At 50.9% G+C, this 12,216-nt stretch overlaps 1 protein-coding gene across 2 annotated transcripts; it reads right to left on the bottom strand.

Annotated features, from left to right (window-relative positions):
* Nucleotides 1–4,537: 4,537 nt before the first annotated feature.
* On the bottom strand, nucleotides 4,538–10,787 carry LOC122912105 (zinc finger protein 154-like). 2 transcript variants are annotated; one of them, XM_044257465.1, is made up of 3 exons: nucleotides 10,692–10,787; nucleotides 8,016–8,142; nucleotides 4,538–6,702 (listed from the first exon to the last, which is right to left on the bottom strand). In XM_044257465.1, the coding sequence occupies exons 1-3, from the start codon at nucleotides 10,722–10,724 to the stop codon at nucleotides 5,294–5,296; spliced, it is 1,569 nt and encodes a 522-aa protein (XP_044113400.1). In that variant the 5' UTR covers nucleotides 10,725–10,787; the 3' UTR covers nucleotides 4,538–5,293. The 2 variants fall into 2 exon arrangements, with proteins under 2 accessions (XP_044113400.1, XP_044113399.1); XM_044257464.1 differs by lacking the exon at nucleotides 10,692–10,787 and having other exon boundaries at nucleotides 8,016–10,460.
* Between the last annotated feature and the right edge of the window lie 1,429 nt (nucleotides 10,788–12,216).

Genomic DNA, 12,216 nt, shown 5'->3' on the forward strand with positions numbered 1-12,216 from the left:
AATGGGGGCGCCTGGGTGGCTCAGTGGGTTAAGCCGCTGCCTTTAAGCTCTGTAAATACAGAGATCATGATCTCAGGGTCCTGGGATCAAGTCCCGCATCGGGCTCTCTGCTCAGCAGGGAGCCTGCTTCCTCCCCTCTCTCTCTCTCTCTCTGCCTGACTCTCTGCCTACTTGTAATCCCTCTCTGTCAAATAAATAAATAAAATCTTTAAAAAAAAAAAAAAGACACGAATGAATGATTCAACAAGTTTTTCTTCTCCATTGTGGAATCTGAGAAGTCTTTGACGATGCCATAGACTTAAACAAAACCAAGTTGACTGTCCATTCTCCAGATACGTGTCTCCTGCACAAAGGTATATACTCAAGTGACACTTAAGAATTTTGGCCAGCTCAGAATTCTGCAGATTGAAGGAAACTAAGGACAGGAGGTCTACAAATAGGATAAAGAGAGACAGAGTTGAAAATGAAATACCAAGGAGGACGATTTGAGCTTATAATAAAGTACTTAATGCCAGAGTTCCTAAGTGGACCCTGCAAATACTGTTTATACACAGGATGAAAAGGAAAAATTCTGGTTAACCAGTGGCCCTCATTTTATATTTCTTCCAAATAGGCTTCCTAATGCAATTTAGACTCCCAAGTTGCTTACCTGAGAGATTATTTCGGTAGGGTCCGTCAGTTGGTAGAATGTCAGGTGTCCTCTGTGTTTTCAGCTTTGTGAAATGCAGATTAAAAATAAGAGTCTCATTCTCCCTGTTGATTGAGAGACACTCCGCCTCCCTTTTCTCACAACATTTAGTTTAGAGAAATTATAAGCACCTCCTAATCCCTTTGAAGACTACACAGGCCTTTGGCCACTAGGGCTCCCTTACTCCTGCGTTCATGACCTGTATTGTTTAATTCCAGAAAGTACTTGCTGTCATGCAAGTAAGTTTCTTTTTCCATTGAATAAGGTGAATAAACTAACACACATGGTCACCCCAATTACAAACATGAAGTTAGGATAAACTTTGTGTGAAGATGATGCTCTCAAGTGACCTTACTTGAGAACACAGTCTATTTCTCTTCTAAATATGCATGTAATGGGTTCTATCTGCTTTTTGTATGACACGGTGAGCTTTTTTCCTGGAAGTCTTTGTCATTTCCTAGCTCATTTCTTTTTTTCTTTTTTCTTTTTTTTAAAGATTTTATTTATTGATTTGACAGAGAGAAATCACAAGTAGGCAGAGAGGCAGAGAGAGAGAGAGAGGAGGAAGCAGGCTCCCTGCTGAGCAGAGAGCCCGATGCGGGACTTGATCCCAGGACCCTGAGATCATGACCTGAGCCGAAGGCAGCGGCTTAACCCACTGAGCCACCCAGGCGCCCTCCTAGCTCATTTCTGGTGCACATCACATTCCGGCTTAATATCTATTCAATAATGTGGTGTAAGAAATCTATCTGGTCTTGGTCCCTGGTGCCCTGTTGCTGGCACAGAGCGCCTACAACCCTTGTTATCTCCTGAGTGATAGGAGTACCTTGTGTCATTCCTAAGGAGCCCCCTTTGGAGTCCACCTGAATTTATGCTAAAGAGGTGTGTGTGTTAGGGTGGGGGCCCTAAGCAGAATCAGCGTGGGGCGTGGCCATCAGAAAGGGCGGGGATTAGAGGCTTGGAACTCACAGCCCCACCCACTGGCCTCCAGGAAGGGGCTGGAGCTGGAGATGAAAGCTCTGTAAATACTCCTGAACAGGGACAGCTGAAGAGCCCCCAGGTCTGCTGAGGGTGGCACACTGAGGTTCCCTGAGGACAGAAGCTCCTGCATTGGAGGCCCTTCTGCACCTCACTCCATGTTCTTCTTCATCGGCCTGTGAACGTACTTCCCAGGGTTCCGTGAACCACCCCAGCAAGGTAATGGAGGGAGAGCAAGGGTCGGGAGCCTCTGGTTGATAGCCAGTCAGTCTGAAGCACAGGGGGCAACCTGGATTTGTGCCTGGCATGCGAAGGGGACAGTCATCCTGTGGGACTGAGCCTTTACCCCGTGCGATGGGATGCTGTCTCCCGGTGGTCAGAGGCAGAATTAACTGCATGGTGGTGCTGGTGAGCACACGTCTCAAATAGTGGAGTGTGGAGAGGACCCACGGGGGGAGGAAGATTCCGTTCCACATCCCGACAGTCACCACCACACACGCCTGCGGGGACAAACCTCATCACCTGTCTCCTCACTAGCTAGTGTGCAGGACTGTGGGCGCGGGTGGTCAGCTGGACAGCCTTCGAGACTCGATAAGCAGCGCCCAGGACGCGGCAAGCTCTAAAGTACAAGGGCCTCAGCCAACAGTAACAAGGCAAGTGGGACCCGTGGGTTAACAGACATGTGAGACAGCTACTGTAGGGCGTCGGGAAACAGTCTGGATCTTAACTGCAATACTCATGGCTTAAGAAGCAACATTTGTGAGTCAAATTGAGAAAATGGAGCGTTAGTAACATTTGTCATATGTTAAAATAGTTGTTTATTTAGGGGCAAGAAAGCACCACTGCACATGGGAAAGCAGGGTGGGGGGGAGTGGGGGTGAGGGAGGCTGGGGCAGAGGGGAGTGAGAGAGAGAATCTTAAGCAGGCTCCACGCTCAGGGCGGAGCCCAACACCAGGCTCGCTGGGTTCAGTCTCAACCATGAGATCGTGACCTGAGCCCAAACCAGCAGTTGGAACTTGGAACCAACTGAGACACCCAGGCGCCCCTTCTGCAGCAGACTGACTTGCAGCCCACAAAAGTGGAAACACGTAAAATATCCGTGAACAGATGAATAAGTAAATAAATAGTGCTATATGGATATCTCACAGATACAGTGACTGTTCGTGTAACCACCACTGATGAACTGTAAAATAAATGTGTCTCACGAGGGGACCCAAGGAAAAGGAGGACACAACACTTCACAACTTCAACCATACAAATTCTAGAAAGTGCAAACTCATTGATTATAATGAAAAACCAATGGCCGCCTCGAGGAGAGATTATTAAAGAACACAAAGGAAATGTGGGGGTGATGGAAAACTTTATTATCATGACTGATGGCCTCATGGGCTTATGTGAAAGTCAGTGTCAAACTGCACAATTTAATGTTGGGCGTTGCATGTCATTTGTACCTTACTGAAACTTAACAACACGGTTCAAATTAAGTTGGGTTCTCTACGCTTTAGAAGATTAGGTCTAGGGGTACCTGGGTGGCTCAGTGGGTTAAGCCTCTGCCTTTGACTCGGGTCATAGTCTCGGGGTCCTGGGATCCAGCCGCGCATCGGGCTCTCTGCTCAGCAGGGAGCCTGCTTCCCTTTCTCTCTGCCTGCCTCTCTGCCTACTTGTGATCTTTCTCTCTGTCAAATAAATAACTAAAATCTTAAATAATGAATACTGTTTTTCTGAAAATAAATAAATTGGAAAAAAAAATAACTAAAATCTTAAAAAAAAAAAAAAAGAAGAAGATTAGGTCTGGCCACAATACGGACTCCACCACCTTTCTCCTCATCAGAAGACACCTGTACAAACAGGTGAGCAGTGAAGGCATTCCCAGTTCATTCAACATGGATACTGGCTGAGTCACAAAGACCTCATGGCTGCACCAAGAGATCTCTCCCATCTCTGTCCTTGCTTCGCTGCCATGCACAACCATGGCCTTTGGTGGACAACCCAGATGGACCAAGGAATCCACAAAACCTATAGCGTACTTTCTCCTGACAGGCCCTACACAAGATACATCCATCTGGGGGTCCTGAGAATTTCTCTACCCGCTCATCCTTCACAGTCCTCCCACCTAAACACTGTGCATGCCCTTTCCAAACAGGTACACTGCAACCTGTTTATTGGTCTCCTGCACTCTCTATTAATCCAGTGTTTCTGGACCAACGGTCATTCCCCTGGTCCTTATAATCTTTTTTTTTTTTAAGATTTGATTTATTTTTTTGTCAGAGAGAGAGAACGAGTGAGTACAGGCAACAGAATGGCAAGCAGAGGCTGAGGGAGAAGCAGGCTCCCCGCCAAGCAAGGAGCCCGATGTGGGACTCGATCCCAGGACACTGGGGTCAGGACCCGAGCCGAAAGCAGCCACTTAACCAACTGAGCCACCCAGGTGTCCCTAGTCTTTATAATCTTAAAATCAGTGACATTATGCTACAGAATTCAGAGGATCAAGGCCCCTGGCGCTGCTGCTGGGCCTGGAGAATAGACCTCCTTCACCATCAATAGCCCCTGTGAATAAGAAAACAAGACCATTTGCTCAAAAGCACTAAAGGCTGTGAAACAACAACCAACAGCAGCCCCCACTTCAGGCTAAAACAGCTCCCACTCCGGGTGACCCCACAAAACATCCTGGCATCCAGCTATAAATCAGGACCACAGAGCCCTGCAGTCTTTCCTTAAAGGCTTGGAGCAGCCATGCAAACTCGGTCAAAGCTGCGGAGCTGTCTTCTGCCATCATACAGTCCCTTCTGAGGCACACAACTCTCTTCACCCCTTCATGCCCACAAACACAGTTAATTTCAACACACACAGAGTGAACAGAATCCCCAACATTAATGGTGGCTTAAAAAATATGATCTTTATTGTCGTACAGCAAGAGCAATGGGAGGCAGACCGTTCCTGGGTTGGTGATTTGGAGGCTGGGGAAATGCCTTCAGAGTTTCACAAGGACGATACATCCCTGATATGCCATCCTCCTTTTCAAATCACCAACAGTCCTCTAGGACAAAACTGGGCGAGATCCATGCCCTCTCCTCAGAGAAGAAAAATGGGGAAGGAGTAAGTGCTCAGGCTGCTCATCAGTCCTCCAGCAATTGTCCTGACACTGGGATCCGGCCCTGGGCAGGTTCAAAGACTGCAGTGCAGCTGCTACATACCTGGGATTTATGTCGATGTTTGAATGTATGAACGTCAACGCAGGCAAATGGCACCTTCATGAGGGATTTCCTCCAGTGCTGTTACTCTCATCAAATAAATACCTGCGCAGTTAAGGTAGTTGTCCCATTTGAAATTTGTGAACTCCTATGACGTCAAGTCCTTCAGTAGAAGGCTTTCTCATTTTCGAGGCTTTTGTAAGGGCTTTCTTCATGAGTTCTCTGGGGTGTGATGCGGTTAGCCTTTGGTTAGCCATTTTCCACATTCTCCGCACTCACGGGCCTTCGTCAAGGGGGACCCAGTAGTGTTTTAGGAGTTTGGACTCCTAGGTAAAGAATATCCCACATTCAAAACTCATAGAGCCGTTTCAGTATGAATATTTGAATGGTCACTGAAATGGAAGACCCAGTGAACGTTTCGAAGTCACTGTCCTCCTAAAGCCTTTCTCCAGCGTGTACTTTTCTGTGCTTAATGAGGCTAGAACTATGGCTAAAGGATTTCCCACACTCCCTGCACTCATAAGGTCTTTCTCCAGTGTGAATCCTCCTGTGCTTAATGAGACTGGAGTTTTGAGTGAAGGATATCCCACACTCAGTGCACTCATAAGGCCTTGATCCAGTGTGTACTCTCTGGTGTCTGAGGAGACTAGAACTGTAAGTAAAGAATTTCCCACATTCACTGCACTCATAAGGCCTCTCTCCAGTGTGAACTCTCCGATGTTGAAGCAGTGCAGAGCTTTGGCTAAAAGATTTCTCACATTCGCTGCACTTATAAGGCCTTTCTCCACTATGAACTCTACGGTGTTCGATGAGGCTGGAGTTTTGAGTAAAGGATTTTCCACATTCACTGCACTCATAGGGCCTTGATCCTGAGTGAACTCTCTGGTGTTTTATGAGACTGGAGTGGTAGGAAAAGAATTTTCCACACTCGCTGCACTCATAAGGCCTTTCTCCCGTGTGAACACTGCGGTGTTGAAGGAGTGCAGAGCTTTCGCTGAAGGATTTCCCACATTCACTACATTCATACGGCCGTTCTCCAGTGTGAATTCTCCGATGTTTAATGAGGTTAGACTTGTTGCCAAATAATTTGCCACATTCGTCACACTCGTGAGGCCTTGCTCCAGTGTGAACTCTCCGGTGCCGAATGAGGCTAGAGCTCTGCCGAAACGACCTCCCACATTCCCCACACTTGTAAGGCTTTTCCCCAGTGTGCACTCTCCAGTGGTCCCTGAGGCTGTAGCTCTTGCTAAAAGATTTCCCACATTCACTGCACATGAAGCATCTTTCTCTAGTGAGGTCTCTCTGGTGATAAGCAAGTGTGTGTTTGCAACTGAAGTCCTTTGTGCCTTCTGCCCAGCTGCATTGCAGTTTCCTTCCACGGGAGGACGCCCCATACTCAGTCCTCCTGTATGACGTCTCCCTGCTGGGTGGGGCTTGATGCTGGAGGAATCTCGAGGTGGCCAAGATGTCCCTCACAGGCCAAGATGTCACCTCCCCACAGGAAAAGGGTTTCCCTAACACACAGAATTTGTAGTCCTTCACAAAAGAAGCTCTGCCTATGTTGCTTCTGAAGCATTTCTCTCCAGCGTGCTGCTCCTGGTACGGATGGTCTGCATCGACATACAACTGTCCCTTGTGTGCCCCAATTCTGTAGAGATTCTGTCCACAAAGTGTTGCCAGGTGCTCACTGGACAGCAAAAGGTCTCTTAAGTCCTGGCCACACACCTCACGAGGATGGGCCTTCTGGGGAGACACAACTGCCCGGAAAGTCCTGACCTGCGACGCTCTTTGTACAGAAATGCTCTGCTCAGGTGCCTCGTCATCCTCTGCTCCCTGCCTGCAGCCTGAAAGCAAGAAATGCTGGTGAACTGCACGCTGCCTGTGGTGGGAGGGGGCAGCTACTATGCAAGCTCCAGATGTGTGTCTAGCAGACCCAGGAACCAGTGCTTGGGATGGTTTGCAGGACCAGGGAGATGGCTCAGGTGGAAGATGGGGCTGCTTAGCAGTAGCAGGCTCCAAAGAGCAGAGAATGGGAGAGGCCTCATGAGGTGAAGGAGGCAAACATGCACTGTGTGACCCAGAGAACAGAAGTGGTCTGCAATTTATTCCTCTGCCAACAATTTTCCAAAGCAACCTATCTCCTGCTGACACACCTATTCCGTGCAGAAGGGTGTGTCAAGTCCCAAGGAAATAGGACTGTAACCTGGCAGGTGGTTTTCTGAACTGCTTACACGGGCACACCTCATGGTGCAACAGCAGCCAGTGTGCAAAGTGCTGCAGATGGCCTGGTGAGAAAATGGGTGGGCTAGGGATCCCAGAAATGCAAGGTTAACCCCACACCAGAAGGAAGAGTAGAAGCAAGTAACAGAGTTGACAAATCGGCAAAGTGCCAAGAAAAGGGAAGAAAAGACAGAAATGAAATGTGGCCCCTGGCATCAGAATACCAGTCAAACAAATAGGCTTCTGGTCTGATGTGAACACAGCACTGACATCATCTCCTCCAGGTACCACTCTGCAGCCTTTGTGTTGTGTGTGCGTCAATGTACCTACCATGAACCACCCTGGGGTCTCCAATCCAACCCCACTCCCACAATCAGCAAGCCCACGACAACTTCATGATACAAATTCTAAGGAAAAGACAGTTGAGTAGCCATTGGTATCCTAGAACAACTCAGCACACAACAGCCCATGGCAAAGAGAACTAAATAGTCCGCAGACAAGTCTGGAGGAGAGTTTCATGAGAATAGCCCATGGTCCATAGACATAATAATTTTGTCAGAGACAGCAAGTCCTGGCACAGGGAGGCAAGAGGAAGCCTCAGCAGAGAAAGGAAACAGACATGGAGCATACAGGTATCTTGCGTCGAGACAAAGTAACCCAGTCAGGGAAAGGGCAAATAAGGGGATATCCACTGGGTTCACTGCAAGACTCCTGACCCTTATTCCTTCCCTGAAATTCAGCAGGAAGGCTGCTGCTGGGGCTGTTCAAGTAAGAAGGGTGGTGCACTGACCTCAGCCTTACCAACCACAGCACCTACCCCTGGAACTGGGGAAGGAACCTGTGGCTCATGGTCCCTATGTCAAGATAGACTGTTCCTGGGGACCAAGGGAAGGTCAGAGACTAGCTCAGGCCACAGGGATGGGGTTGAGTGTCTTACCCAAGGAGGTTACAAGTGCCAAGTTCTCCAGCATCACATCCTGGTACAGACATCTCTGAGCCTCATCAAGGAGACCCCATTCCTCCCAGGAGAAGTACACAGCCACGTCTTCAAAGGTCACCCTGCCCTGGCAGGATGGGGACAGATGAAACCACAGAAAGATCCTCTCCCAAGAGCCCATATCCCTTTTCCCACCCACATCTACCCTATACCCATCCTCCCCCGATCATCCCAACTGAGAAGAAAAACCACACCCCAGTGCCTGGATGCCGTGATGCCACTGTTTCCTCGTGGGCCCACTGATCAGAGGGTCCTGCTGACACAAGATGCAGGTAGACGACTGAATATCTAAGTTGTGGACCTGGCACAGAGGGATCCTCCTGGCCATCTGGGTTATTCTGCTGAAAACCAGGGCCCTGGCATCAATGAGGCATACTCCCTCCCCAAGTACACGTTGTTCTCGAGCCTGAATTCCACAGCCACATGCCTATGGTCACCACAACTCATTGTCCCGCACCACGGAAATCTCCCTGGGTTCCCCCGCACGTCACTGGTATTTTTATCACCTCCTCTTCACCCCACTGCTGAGGGCAGGAGTCCCACCTTAGGGTTATGGGGATGGTCAACACATGACACCTGACCACGGACAGAGGAGATGGACAACATTTTAGTGATCACAGATATTCACAACCTGGGAGAGGGACACCACATCCCACACAGGCCCACATGGGGTGGCACTCTGAAAAAGAGTGAATAACCAGGAGCTGGGGAATGCAAGCTTCATAGGATTGAGAGGGTGAGATTCCTGTAAGAGGATGGGATTGGCTTGTCTGAGTAACTCCATGGGCTGGCAGGGCACTGAAACCCATCCAAAGGGATAAGCAGGAAACACACCTTTGATGAAAAAGTTGTTTAATTAGTAGGAGGCCTTCCCAATAGCAGAAGAGTGTGGAGGAGAACTTACACCCAGGCCTTGAGTTACTGCACCTTGCACCAGACAAGGTCCTCCTCCACCTGTGCAGCACGTGACCACTCAGCAATCACCATCTTCCTCTGTCCATCTGACCTTCTTCCAAAGCAAGGCTCCTTGGTGGCCTACCCTAGGCTTAGTGACTCTCACAGATGATCACATCAGCACATACACCTGACCTTATTCCTCCAGGATGAGACACCCCAAGCCCTACCACAGTCCTCACAAAACCCTGATGGAGTTCAAATTGGAGAAGCACCAGCAGCACAGGCCCGAGTGTCATCATGTCCTCTGAGCTTCTGTGTCCTTCTCATGTCTACTCCTCCACTGAAAACCTTGGCCACCTCCCCAAGTATCCTATTCCTGACGCACTCTCCCTTCATAGCCACTCACATCCCTCATCTCGAAGTCATACCATCTTCTAAGTATCCAGTCCTAGTCCTCCTTCCTCCCCCAACTTCCTGGCACCGTAACATTTTTACCACCACAACCAGAAGACTCACAACTTCTCACAACTGGGACCCACAGCTCACTCACCTGGGCCCACAGACTAGCCATGATGTTTTTAGATGTTCCCCTTTGAACCGCTCCGCAGAGTTCCAGACTGGTGTATCTGGCTGCTCTCTCAACGCATCCACTCAGAGCTCTCCAGAACATCTCCCACCAACAACATTCACAGTACCAACTCCCTCATCTCAGTCAATGGAGCTTCCATTCTTACAGCTACAGATACAAAAACCCTACAGATATCCCTGAAGCCTCCCTTTCACCCTGTCTTGGTCCACATTAGCAAATCAGTGGTCACTTTTTCAAAACACATATCCAGAATCCAATGACACCTAAGCCAGCACTCTGGGCCAGTAACCCTCACCTAAACTCTGACAGCAGCTTCCACCCTGATCTTCCTGCATCCTCCCGCAGCCCGCAGTCTACACTCCATGCCACAGCGGGCTGGATCCTATGAAGACCTTGGTAACATCAGGTAGCTTCGCACACCCAAGCCTCGCATGACCACCAGAGGACACGCCCAACTTCTCAGGCAGTCACTCCAGGCCCGACTGCCGTCCCCTGCTCTTTGCTCTCACCCGCCAAAAAACAGAACGGTGCGTTCCGAACAGGTGCAGCTGAGTGTTAACTCGGGCGTGCGCACACTCCGCTACCAGTCCCCGCATAGCCTTGCACGCACACTGGTTGCCAGAAACGGAAACCCCTTCACAGAACTCCTGGCGCGGGCCTGGGGTTTCCCCAGGGTCCCCAGACTCAAAACTTGGGGAATGGCAACTAAGATCCCGGGACACAACAGTGCAGAAGACAGGCGGGTGGGGGTCGGGTCAGGCCACCTCCCACTCGTTCGTGCAGCCTCTGTAAGCGCCTCTGATGCCGCGGGAACTGGGGAGAGCCCAGCCTTAGACCAACAAGACCCGGGGTCCACCGGCTCAAAGTTCCCTATACCCTTGCCCGGCCCTGAAGACCGGGAAGGCAGCAGCTCAAGCTCCGCGCCTCAGGGTTCAACATCGCCCCTCACGACGTGCCCCTCACCGGAGCCCGCTCCCGCGCCCAGCCCGCCGGCGCTCACACACACGCCGGGTCACCCCCGACTCCCTGTCCCGGACACCGGGGCCTGGGCCGCGAGCAGGCACCCCGCGCTCGGGCCTTCGGGGTCTGGGTGGGGGGCGGCGGGGAGGGCCCAGGGGACGAGCGCTTACCGGAGCCGGGTCCCTGGGCGCGGCCGCCGCCATCGGACTCCGTGGGCGGAGAGCACCGGGCCGGTGGTCCCGGTCTCCGCCCCGGCGAGGGGCAGCCCAAGCCGCGTTGCCAAGCTGTGGATCCGCGAACGTGCAGCGCGGACAGAGCCTCCTCTCGCCGCTTCTCGGTCGCGTTAAGTCAGTATGGACGCAGAAATCTTGACCCTCTCGCCGGGCGCGCAAAACCGACAGCAGCTATGATGGCCACCGTGCGGAAACAGCCGGAAGTCCCACCCGCGCGACACGCGCACGCGCGGAAAAACCCTTCTGAAGCGCTCATTGGACAGCGACGCTGTCGCTCGGCTCCGGGCATTCTGGGCGGTGTAGTCCCCACGGCTCTGCGGCCGGGAGTCGGGGAGTCAGCGACGTCCTGCGGCGAAGGTTGGGCGTCTGGTGGGAGTGGTGTTGGGAAAAGGCCGAAGTGCCGCTTCGCTTTTTTTTTTTTTTTTTTTGAGAGCACGTGATCGTGTTTCTTTGCAGTGCTCTCTGCAGCCGACCACCCAAGTGTGTGCAGACATTTTGGACCCAGCGAAGTCAGCATAATCCTGGAGGCTAAGGATGTCGCTCTGGATCCTCCCAAAAGCCACAAACCAAACAGACAGACACATCATTCATAGTGTTCGTCAGACACTGATATGTCCACGCCTAGTGGAAGCTAATAAACATTATCTTTTTTCAATTAGTGTCTCATAATGGTACACTGACTGCTGCGTCACCCCTTAGCAACAGGCAGGTGGACAGACCGATGGCACTTAAGCTCCGGACCTTTTGCGTAAGGCCACAACACCCCACCCCACCCCGCTTTCCAGGCAGTGTTCCTGGGGTTTCCCAGATCGCCTTTCCCAGACACCACCATACCCGGGCTCACCCTCACTGTGATGGCACTGAGGGCCTTTGGACAGGAGTTCACACTCCCTCCCCAAATGCACATCACTCTTCCTGCCACACCTGTCACAACTGCACTCCCACAGCCACAGCCCCTTCCTGTCCTACTTCATAATCATCTCTGCCTCTCTGATTGTTAATCAGCATATGCTGCCTAGGAAATGTGTGGCTGATTCAAACAGGACCAAGTACTATCCCAGACTCTGATGTCTGCACGACAGAGGCAGCCTTGTCCTAATATGGTCTCCCTCCCTGTAGAGGGCACTCTACAGACACATGCACACTTCCCCTTTGCTGAGGCCCCCACTCTTTTTTCATGAGAACCTAATGCTGATGGGCTCTCTTGAGGATTATCTCATTCAACAGCCCCAAAAACCAGACAGTGTGGACCGACTATGATTCTAATTTTCAAAGGAGGAATCTATCTCTCAGAGAGGGTAAGGGACTTCCACACTGCTCAGCGGTGTAACCGCTAGTTAGGTTAGGTTACACTGCCCTGGACCCACTCACCTTGCTTCCTTCTGTTCTTCTCCAGCAGAAATTTCCTGGGACTTGGGCCAGGATTCCCAAACACCTCACCTGCCAGATTGTCTATGGAGCC

This window comes from Neovison vison, chromosome 7 (genome assembly GCF_020171115.1).
Source record: "Neovison vison isolate M4711 chromosome 7, ASM_NN_V1, whole genome shotgun sequence".
Taxonomy (NCBI): Eukaryota; Metazoa; Chordata; class Mammalia; order Carnivora; family Mustelidae; genus Neogale; species Neogale vison.